Source organism: Zalophus californianus, chromosome 1, assembly GCF_009762305.2.
Source record: "Zalophus californianus isolate mZalCal1 chromosome 1, mZalCal1.pri.v2, whole genome shotgun sequence".
Lineage (NCBI taxonomy): Eukaryota > Metazoa > Chordata > Mammalia > Carnivora > Otariidae > Zalophus > Zalophus californianus.
In genome coordinates this window covers 7,031,165-7,043,203 of record NC_045595.1, presented here as the reverse complement: position 1 = coordinate 7,043,203, position 12,039 = coordinate 7,031,165, and the positions used below count along the sequence as shown (strand labels likewise).

Here is a 12,039-nt window from a genome sequence, read left to right as displayed (position 1 = left end):
TGATTTGCATTTCTTTGATGAATAGTGATATTGAGCACCTTTTCATATACTTGTTAGCTATTTGTATATCTCCTTTGCAAAAATGTCTATTTAAGTCCTTAACCCATTCTTAAAATCAGGTTATTAGTTGTTTGTTTTTGTTTACCATCGGGTTGTAGGAGTTCCTTATATATTTTGGAGATTGACCAATTATTGGACATATGGTTTGCAAATGTTTTCTCCCATTCCACAGGTTGCCTTTTCACTGATGAGGAATCTGAAGTGCACTGATTTGCCACAGGTCTTAAATTGTTGCTGAGATCAGGTGGAATTGTGTCTTTAAATCCCATACCCTTTCTATTATCTGCGGTGCCACTCTTATATCAAGGATATTAGCACCACTCCTAGATAGCTACTCTGGACCTTCCTGGCCCCTTTCCATCGAGGCTTTCCCCTCCATGCATAGTGCTAATTGATTAGTAGCACTCATTCTAAATTTTGAAGTTTGATGAGGAAAAAGAAAGTGTCACCTGGTCGGAGAATGTTAAATGAGATATCAACAGTAATATTAATGTATTAGGATTCTCTAGAGAAACAGACCTAACAGGATATGTATATATTTACATAGAGAGAGATTTAAGAAATTGGTTCACGTGATTATGGAGGCTTGCTAAGTCCAAATTTTGCAGGGTAGGCTAAGCAGGCAGGAAACACAGGAAGAATTGCAATTCAAGTCCAAACACAGTCTGGTGGAAAAATTCCTGCTTCCTCCAGGAGGTCAATCTTTGTATTAAAGCCTTCAACTGATTGGTTAAGACCCACCTACATTATAGAGGGTAATCTGCTTTACTCAAAGTCCACTGATCTAAATGTTAATCTCAGCCAAAAAATACTTAAAAATACTACCAGATTATTGATATAGAAGTCCTACTTCTCCCTAGATTGCTCAGTCATTTGAATGCATTTGATGACTGATAAACTCACATTTATGTATGTTAACTTAAAAATTAAATCTGAGTTTTTTTATTAAGATGTATGAAACTTGAAAATCAGGAGTACAAGCGCTATTCCTCCTGAGAAGTGGAAGGCCTCAGACCCTACAAAGGACATTTACTTTTCCTATGTTCTTGGTCCATTAATATTAACAAGCCCTCAGAGATTGGGAGAACACAGACCAAAATTTGGTTAATTATGAGCTCTGTGCATTGAGCTTTCAAGCCCACATAACTGTAAATAATTGGCTTTTGCCCGGCAAACTTTCGGTTGGCCAGTCCCAGCACAGTTGGATCTGTATGTGTGTCTTCTCTTCCCAGAGTCACTGTATGCATCAAGGGGTCCATACCGGACTCTGTCTTCCTGCCCATCCTGAGAACAGGGCCTGAACCTTCATCACTCACAGGCATAAGAAGGGTGATGAATCGTCATTTCTTTGTCATGCTCCAGCATAGAGGCTCCACAGTCCAGTGAGTGATATTGGAGATACTGGATACAGGAACAATCAGGGGAACGTTGTTTCTTCATCATCAGGATGAGCAGGATAGTTGGAGTAGCCAGGTGGAAGGGCACCAGTATGCAGGTTCAGCTCAGAGGCCTGTGAAGTTTATATTCTTGGTTCTGGTGGGAATCTGAGAATTGTCATTCAGAGTTCAGCTTTCCTCCCACACTGGTTCTAGCTCCTGTAGGAATCTCCCTCACCAAAGCAGGAAATAAATCCCTCTAAACTGTCCCTTAAACATTCCAAAATGACCATGAATGTGATGATGAAGATGAGCAGGGGAATGATGCCTGATGACCATATACATATCATGAACCTTTATTAAGGATTCCAGTCCTGGGCTCTGAAATAAGTGCTTTATGTAAACTATTTCTTTTTACCTGCCTAGTCACCCCTAAAATATATGTGTACACATTATTGTTCTTTTACAGATGAGGAGAGGATTATAGCCTTTTAATGTAACTTGTCCCCGGTTATGGGAAAGCATGGGATGAAGCCAGGTTTGAATCAAACAGTCTGACTCCAGACACAGTGCACCTGGCCAGCATTCTCCCTTTGCCAATGCAAACAACCATATCTCTTCTCTGGTAATTCCATCCATGCACTCTCTGCTCACTGCGTTCTTCTCTTTGGAGGTTACTGGTAAACCACAGTGGTGAGCTGTTGGTGCACAACTATAGGAATGATGGCTGAAGATCGCTGGCAGGGATCATAGAAAGAGCCAACTCATGACAGTTTAGGGTAGATTTCTCATGCACGCCCCTGCTCCTGGATTTTGCCTCAGCTGTCCACTTCCTCTTCCATTCTAATAAGTTAGTCCTTCTCCATTTCAAAGGGAGACACAACGTCAATGTCTCAGGTTCTACCCACACTCAGGAAGCCAGAAACTATTAAAAGATGTACAATAGATGTGCTAGTGGTTAAGACCTATGGATCTCTGCTTTAAAATTTCTGAATTTTAACAGTAAAGAAATTAACTGCATGTGCCTCAGATCCACAATATAATTTTAAGTCCTATCTTCTCTACTTATTATCTAGTGAGCTGGAGCAATTTCTTAGTATCTCTGAGCCTCAAAATTGTCATCTGAATTGATTCTTAGTTGATACCACTCCACTCAGTAAGGACTAAGTAGATATGAATACTACCAACGTGGTTAAATACGTGATGGATGCCTACAGTAAGGGCAAAAAATTTAGAGATTATTATTGATAATATTGATTAATATTGTTAATACCAACTTTTATACCCTTCAACCAAAATATCCTGTGATCTGATTGTTTGGTTTTCTTTCTTTTTTTTTTTAAGATTTTATTTATTTATTTGACAGAGAGAGACACAGTGAGGGAGGGGACACAAGCAGGGGGAGTGGGAGAGGGAGAAGCAGTCTTCCCGCGGAGCAGGGAGCCCAATGCGGGACTCGATCCCAGGACCTGGGATCATGACCTGAGCCGAAGGCAGACGCTTAACGACCGAGCCACTTAGGTGCTCCGATTGTTTGGTTTTCAATGGCTTTCTGACAAAAAATTTAATTTTTATCCCTATACAAGTTACATACTGAGTGCTTGGAAGGAAATGACTGAATCACATTCATTTCTGATTCCCCAGAGCTTATATCATCTTTGGCACAGAGTAGGCAACCACCACAACAAAACCCCCAAATATGTTAAATATTGAATAGACCCTTCTTTGAGTCACAGGAACAAAGCATAGTCAATATGGCTTGTACACATGAATGCTTTCCTGCCTGTGCCTTCATCCATTTTAGGGACAAGAGATCATATAAAATACCACTTGTTTGTATCTATGTCATAAACATTCAATAGGATCTTTTTTTTTTTTTTTTTAAGTAGGCTCTATGCCCAGCATGTTGCCCAACACGGGGCTTGAACTCATGACCCTGAAATCAAGACCCAAGCCTGGGATCAAGAGTCAAACACTTAAACAAACTGAGCCACCAGGCAGCCCTCTATTATTTTCTATTTAATAGCGTCTACAACATTCAGTTATTCAAAAATCATCAGTGATTTTCGTAAGTATGAAAAAGAAAAGGCAGAATGAGAAGGGGAAGATAAATTTTACTGTGTAGGCTTAGACACCTTTTAGGATTTCCAGTGCCCTGAGACAAGAGAGCCTCTAGATTCTCTGCCATATAACCCAATAAAAGGTTATTAAAACTTTCTTAGGATTGCATTTCATCAGTAAACCCACAAGTACAATAATGATTCAAATTCTGGTTACAGGGGCGTGCGGGTGGCACCGTCAGTGAAACTTCTGTCTTGGGCTCAGGTCCTGATCCCAGCGTCCTGGGATTGAGCCTCGAGATTCTGATCAGGGCTCCCTGCTCAGCGGGGAATCTGCTTCTCCCAATTCCTCTGCCCCTCCCCCCCTTGTGCGCTCTCTTCCTCAAATAGACAAGTAAAATCTTAAAAAAAAAAGCAAAAAAACAAATTCTCGTTACAAAACAATGCCCAAATATTTATTAAGTTCCACTTTAAATGGAACTTTAGATGCCATACATCTCTGGAGATGGCTGTTAACCTTTTGATTTCCGGAGAAGTGAGGTCAGCACAGACAGGTTGAGGGATTTACATGTATTCCTGTGAATTAGGGTACTGGACCAGTAATTTTCAGGAGCACTTATGGCAGTAATATGGTGGATCATAGAAATTCCCGTGAATAGTAACGCACTTTACAGCCCAGTCTGAAAATCCGAGATATGGAAATATTATTCCCTATGTAAGATGGGAATTTTTATATGGAGCTATCACAGAATGACTATTACTAGATACTTGAGAAATATTCTGATTCTATACTTTAATAATAGCATGTAGTTGATAGCAACTAATTTTTCTACTGGGAAAACAAATGTAGGCAATAAGTAGTGAAATTGAACTTGCATTGATTTTTATAACACAATGTCCTCCATGCTGATGTCATATGGAAATTCTCACCTGCATGATATGCAGAAAGGCAAAAGGATTTTCATAGGGTTGTTGAAATAAGGAATTGATAAACAAAATGAAGTTAATTCCTCAGTTAATACTATGTATCACTTAAAGTGTTATATCTAGATTTAAACACAATGTTGTAGTAAACAAGAACACTTTATATGCAGTGTGCCTAGTAATATATTATTTAGGTAAATTTTCAAGACAATGCTTTGTAAATACATAAATAATAACATTATGGAAACACCAGGAGAAAATATACTCCCCTAATTAATGACAGTGATTGCTTTGGGGGACAGGTGTGCAGGGCAATGGGATGATGTAGGAATTTAAAGAAAGCTAAAACTTTATCAGTAATATTTCAAGTCTCTATAAAATATGAGTTTGGAAGCAAATATTAGTAAATGCTTATATTTTAATATAGCTATTGGGTATTCATTATAGTAATAATAGGTAATATTCATTGAACATATTCGAAGTGCCCAGCAATATTTTAAGGCATTGTTCTTGATCCTAGCTCTACATTAGGACCACCAAGAATCGTGCATGTAGAGATTATTATTTAATTGGCTCTAGGCAGTGCACAGGACATCAGTACATCTTACAACATTAACGGGTAAGTATAATAATCAACTAGGATTGAGAACCATGGGTCTGAGCACTTTAGGTTTTATTTAATTTCTCCAAACACTCCAATAAGGTAAGTTCAGTTATCTCCATTTTACCGATGTAGAAACTCCCCACGTGTTTGTTATGTTCATCTTTGTACTTCTCTCTTTTGCATTTTTCTCTAAATTTAATCATAGTGTGACCTGTCAAGAGAAATGAATATCAGAGTTGCCTTCAGGGAATTGATTTAAAAATAATTGTATTTAGGGGCACCTGACCGGGTTAGTTGGTGGAGTGTGCGACTCTTGATCTCGGGGTCATGGGTTTGGTTGGTGTGGAGATTGCTTAAAAATAAAATCTTAAAAAAAAAAAATAACTGTATTTAAGGAGAATTGAATTTATTATTTATTTACATATTTATTTATTTATTTTCAACAACATGGATGGACCTAGAGGGTATTATGCTAAGCAAAATAAGTCAGAGAAAGACAAATACCATATGATTTCACTCATATGTGGAATTTAAGAAAAAAAAAGAAATGAACAAACAAAAAAAGACAAACAAACAACCCCCAGACTCTTAAGGGGAATTAATTTTCAAAAGAATGAATTAAGGAGAATTCTCCCTGTTTCAGTAAAGATTGAAGTTAAGGAAGCACAAGAAGGCTGGATTTCAGACCTGGTTTGGGGGTCTTGTAAGCTCCTAAATTCCTCTCTATAATTAGAGAGTTGGATTTCATGAGGACGCAGCACTTCCAAATGTTTAGGATTAGAAATACATGTAAGCACCTTTGCCAATACCAAAGCACTACAAAATAGAGACCAAAAACAAAACAAAACAAAACAAAACCCCAAAGAGAGTGTCAAACACCAGTGTCAATTTCCCAGAGATTGTTTAGGGTTGATATTTAATCCTGCATAAACTGAGAGATAGGAAGAAAGTATTTTTTAAAAGTTATTGTTTAATGATCCACAGCTGCATTGTACACGAATGTCATCTACGGGGTCACTGACACTGCATGATTTTGTGCATTTAACCAAAACATACTTATCAAAATTTGAAGTCTATCAGGTCATAGTTAAGAGATATATTTGAAAAGACTTTAAAAAAACAACCCACATATTTGAGTGAGCATGTATTTCCATGGAGGAGAGATGCCGAAAACAGAGTGATGAAAACCCCTGAAGATAATTAACATGTTAAAAAAAACTTTCTGATTATAAACATTTTATTTTATTATTTTATTTTTTTTAAAGATTTTACTTATTTATTTGACAGAGAGAGACACAGTGAGAGAGGGAACACAAGCAGGGGGAGTGGGAGAGGGAGAAGCAGGCTTCCCACCGAGCAGGGAGCCCGATGCAGGGCTCCATCCCAGGACCCTGGGACCATGACCTGAGCCGAAGGCAGATGCTTAATGACTGAACCACCCAGGCGCCCCAAACATTTTATTTTAATTTAGAATGTCAGTAGTGTAGTTCTAGCAATTATACAGTTTATCAATATTCTAAAGGGAATTTCTTGCACTTATTTGAATAAAATAAGGCTGCTTCTAAGCGTCCTTTAATTAGAATGATTTTTTCCTTAAAGGGAGAAGAATGTTTCTTATTCGGTATGTTTCTTTAAGAGTATTTTGTGATGATCATGGATTTATCATTTATCTCTAAATGTTCTTGCTCCTCTAACATTCTTCAGTTGAGTGTTTTTAAAGTGTGTATAGAGAGGTGTGAATAACACAGAAACCAATGAGGAAACAGTTCTAAGAAAATTGGATTTGAGACACAGAAATATTGCTGAACGCACTGGAGGGTATGGCCCCAAGTGTGAATATTTTACTTGTGAATTGCTTGAATACGCAATAGGGACACAGTGCTGACTGCCCATTTACTTGATTCACTTTTCCAACCCTCTTTTCTTTTTCCGAAGGTGTCCAAGCTACATAGAACCACAAAATCTAACAAGGGTCTCAGAATTCTTCCTCACGGGACTCTCAGATGATCCAGAACTGCAGCCCCTTCTCTTTGGGCTGTTCCTGTCCATGTATCTGGTCACCGTGCTGGGGAACCTGCTCATCATCCTGGTTGTCAGCTGGGACTCCCACCTCCACACCCCCATGTACTTCTTCCTTTCCAGCCTGTCCTTGGCTGACATCGGTTTCACTTCTACCACAACGCCCAGGATGATCGTGGACATCCAAGTTCAGAGCAGAGCCATCTCCTATATGGGTTGCCTGACTCAGATGTCCTTTTTGATTCTTTTTGGATGTATGGATGGTATGCTTCTGACTGTGATGGCGTATGACCGGTTTGTGGCCATCTGTCACCCTCTACGCTACTCAGTCATCATGAACCCCCACCTCTGTGGCTTCTTAGTTTTGTTGTCTTTTTTTGTTAGCCTTTTGGACTCCCAGCTGCACAATTTGATTGTGTTACAACTTACCTGCTTCAAGGATATGGAAATTTCTAATTTTTTCTGTGACCCTTCTCAACTCCTGAATCTTGCCTGTCCTGACACTTTCACCAATAACATAGTCATGTATTTTGTTGGTGCCATCTCTGGCTTTCTCCCCATCTCAGGGATCTTTTTCTCTTACTATAAAATTGTTTCCTCCATTCTGAGAGTCCCATCCACAGGTGGGAAGTACAAAGCCTTCTCCACCTGTGGCTCCCACATGTCAGTTGTTTGCTTATTTTATGGAACTGCTATTGGAGTGTACCTTGGATCAGCATTGTGGCCTTCCCCCAGGAAGGATATGGTGGCCTCGGTTGTGTATACCCTAGTCACTCCCATGCTGAACCCCTTCATTTACAGCCTGAGAAACAGGGACATCAAGAGTGCCCTATGGAGGTTCCTCAGAAGAACAGGCTAATCTCAGTATCTGTGCAATCCTTTTTGAAGTGTGGGTTGAAAAAAATTGGCAAAACCAAACATGTAGACCAGACCATACTTCTTTCTTGGTCACAATTTTTTTCAATATCATGGTTTTCATTTCTCTTCATGTTTCATATATGAATATTACTTTTTTTATTTGTTTTTAATTGGATTGGGAGAGTATTCTGGGATGCTTTGTACATCATAATGAATGCATGAGAGGTTCTCCTCAATGACCCTGGTATCCAGGTGAAATGTAGAACACTCTCTCTCTCTTTAAGATTTATTTATTTATTGGAGAGGGGGAGGAGGGGCACAGGGCGAAGGAGAGGGAGAGAATCTCAAGCAGACTCCCCGCTGAATTTGGAGCCTGTCTCAGGGCTCGATCCCACAATCCTGAGACCATGACCTGAACAGAAACCAAGAGTTGAATGCTCAACCAACTGAGCCACCTAGGTACTCCTATAACTCTCTTTTCATATATTTAAAATTTATATCCTTTTCCATGATTTCTGTGTATTTTCCATACAAATTTTGCATCTCTTAAAACTGTTTATTCAGGTAATGTCTACAGATGCCATTTACTGGTCCTTAACCATGGATTTTGTTAGAATTTCCTGAGGAGTCTTATAAATAATGATGACTGGGTCTCATCACCAGAGATTTTGATTTAGTTGCACAGGTATGTGTCTAGGTATGAGAATTTTTAAAAAACACCCAAGACAGTTTAGTTGTGAGTTCCTAAAGAGATCAAGCTTGAAAGGGTAGGTTATGAAAAAACTTACTGTAGCTCCAGGCAATGTTTTGTTTTTTTTTTAAATGTTTTCTTCAAATACATTGTCCTCCAACACGCTTTTCATCTGTGCTGGTTAAGTCTCTCTGCTCCAAATTCACTCTTCTATACTTACCTTGTAATGCTAGGGTGAGTCTCTTGAAATCACTGCTTTATTTTCCCTCTGGCTTTCTTGTTACATATATATATATTTTTTTCTTTCTTCAAATTTTTACTTAAATTCCAGTTAGTTAACATACAGTATAATATTAATTTCAGGTGTAGAATTTAGTGATTCATCAATGCTCATCACAAGTGCCCTCCTTAATACCCATTTAACCCATCCCCCTGCTCACCTCCCCCCTAGTAACCCTCAGTTTGTTCTCTATAGTTAAGAGTTGTTGAATATTTTTAATAATGGTCAGCAAATATCTTTACACTCTAAAATTAAGTAAAATTCACTACTCCTTCTAAACCTCTAAGCCCTTGGTATTTATTGGCTTCCATCTGTCACCACATTGTTCCATTTTTTGCTTTGTCCTGTGGTAGCTATTTAAACAATTAACTACACTCAATTCTCTTTATTAAAATAATTAGCTTGATTTCTTTTTTTCTATTTATTTATTTATTTAAGAGAGAGAGAATGTGAGTGGGCAGAGGGGCAAAGGGAGAGAATCTTAAGCAGACTCCAAGCTGAGAATGGAGCCCAACTGGGAGCTCGGTCCCATGACCCTGAGATCACGACCTGATCTGAAAACAAGAGTCAGACGTTTAACTGACTGAGCCACCTAGGTGCCCCTGCTACCTTTTATCTTGACCGAACCCTGAATGTTAAATTATAACACGAGGAGAAAGATGTGTTATGAGTTGCGTGCAGTTGGAATACTGCAAAATGAGCTCATAAAATAAAGGTGGTTTTATTTTTTATTTTTTTAAAGATTATTTATTTATGTATTTGAGAGAGAGCATGAGAGAGAGAGAGCACAAGAGGGAGGAGGGTCAGAGGGAGAAGCAGACTCCCCTCTGAGCAGGGAGCCTGATGCGGGGCTCCATCCTGTGACTCCAGGATCATGACCTGAGCTGAAGGCAGTCGCTTAACCAACTGAGCCACCCAGGCGCCCAAAGGTGGTTTTAAATATACATCTTTGTTAGGAGTGTACAAATGAGATCTAAGTACTGGTATCATATTTCCAGTAGATGGGTGGCTCTAATGGTATCTGAGGATTGCCAAGTCACAAATTTCATCATAAATAAATTGTACTTTGTCTTTATTTTTAAAAAAATCCTCGGCAGCCAAGTTTTATGTTGTCAGCAAAGGTGAGCCCTTTTCTTTCTCTAGTAATGACCTGTTTAGGACTTCATTTTGTTACCATGCTTCCTTGTCTTCTGTCATTGATAAATCAGTCTTTGAGCTCCATTTGGTTCTTCAATACGAGTATCCATCTTTCTTTAGAAATGTCATACATAGTTTTTTGGTAGTAATTTTGGTTCTCTGAAAACTTGTCCAACTAGTTTAATTTACCCTGCCTTTTATCTCTGAGGTAAATCACCTACTAACCACATTGATAAGGAACTTTGATATTGGAGAAAGGCATGAAATTGACAGATGATGAAGCCAAAACAATTGGTGGGAAGTTACCACCCAATAAAAATTACTACATTTCTATATTTGCATATCCATTTATTTAAACCTAAGTGATAGCCAAAGAACCTTGTTAAGTGGGAAAGTAATGTTGCCATTTGATGTCAAATGGTAGACTCTACCCGGAGGTAGTGCTTTGGTTTTTGTTTGTTTATTTTTAGATTTGGATTTGGAAGAGTGCATAGGAAAAGACTGGAAGATTCACACAGCCATCCGAATGTGGTGTGACAATTCTTGACTAGAATAAGAAACAGAGATAGTAGAAAAAAAAGTGGGATAGGAAAATACTCCACTGCCCAAATATAGGCTCAAAAATTTGAAAATTTTAGCAACTCAAAGTTCCTTTCTGAGCCCCAGAATTCTCAGCAGCAAATTAGGAGCAATAAAGCTTATCTTCCAAGGCCATGCAGTAATTATATATAATTGTGCCATGGTTCAGTCAGATGGTAGTTTCCCATCAAATGGTAAATCCTACTATAACATTAAGAAAGTTAATTTAAATAAGCATTCCAGTAATTTTTTTAAAGATTTTATTTATTTATTTATTTATTTATTTATTTATTTATTTATTTATTTGAGAGAGAGAGAGAGAGAGAGAGAGAGAAACAGCATGAGAGGGGAGAGGGTCAGAGGGAGAAGCAGGCTCCCAGCTCAGCGGGGAGCCTGATGTGGGACTCAATCCCAGGACTCTGGGATCATGCCCTGAGCCGAAGGCAGTTGCTTAACCAACTGAGCCACCCAGGCGCCCAAGCATTCCAGTAATTTATAAGTAACCTGATGTTATAAACTGTGTGGCTTTGAGTATGATACATATTTCTATTTAAATTTCTCATCTATAAAGTTATGACAACAAGAGCACTTAAATGAAAGGCTGGTTGAGAAGATATCATCGAATGTGCTGAATATAACATGATTTAGTATGTAGCAGGAGATCACAAGGGCAAACTGCCATAACCAATTATTAACAGGCCAGTGTACAGTTTGAACATATGGGCTTTGTAGGCCAAAATTTGATTTGCAACATCAGCTCTTTTTTAAAAAATATTTTTATTTATTTTACAAAGAGAGACACAGCGAGAGAGGGAACACAAGCAGGGGGAGTGGGAGAGGGAGAAGCAGGCTTCCCACAGAGCAGGGAGCCTGATGCAGGGCTCGATCCCAGGACCCTGGGATCATGACCTGAGCTGAAGGCAGATGCTTAACCTACTGAGCCACCCAGGCGCCCCCAACATCAGCTCTTCTAACGCATTAGCTGAGTGCACTGGGATATATTTTTTTATAACTTTTGTGGCCTCTAATCCTTCATTTTAAATGGTATTTAGCTGAAAGCACTCTAGGATTAAAAAGACAATATGCACATGGTAAGAACTAAGTAAATATAGATATCATTATCATCATCATCTACCCAGTGGTTGATATATTTCTTATTTCAACTTTATTGAGATATAATTGATATGCAACCTTGTGTAAGTTTAAGATGTACAATGTGTTGATTTGGTACACTGATATATTGCAAAGTGATTACCACCATAGAGTTAGCTAACACTTCCATTATGTCACATAATTACCTTTTCTTTTTTGTGGTGAGAACATTTAAGATCTACTTTCTTAGCGGCTTTTAAATATATAATACATTATTGTTAACTACAATCATCATGCTGTACATTAGATCCCTAGAACTTATTTATCTTATAACTGGAAGTTTGTACCCTTTAACCAAC

The 12,039-nt window shown here is 38.5% G+C and overlaps 1 protein-coding gene across 1 annotated transcript; it reads left to right on the top strand.

Annotated features, from left to right (window-relative positions):
- The first annotated feature begins 1,392 nt into the window (after window positions 1–1,392).
- Window positions 1,393–7,902, top strand: LOC113916534 (putative gustatory receptor clone PTE01). Its single transcript, XM_027583027.2, has 2 exons — window positions 1,393–1,442; window positions 6,960–7,902. Exons 1-2 carry the CDS (start codon window positions 1,393–1,395, stop codon window positions 7,900–7,902), a joined length of 993 nt encoding a protein of 330 aa, XP_027438828.2.
- Window positions 7,903–12,039: the final 4,137 nt, after the last annotated feature.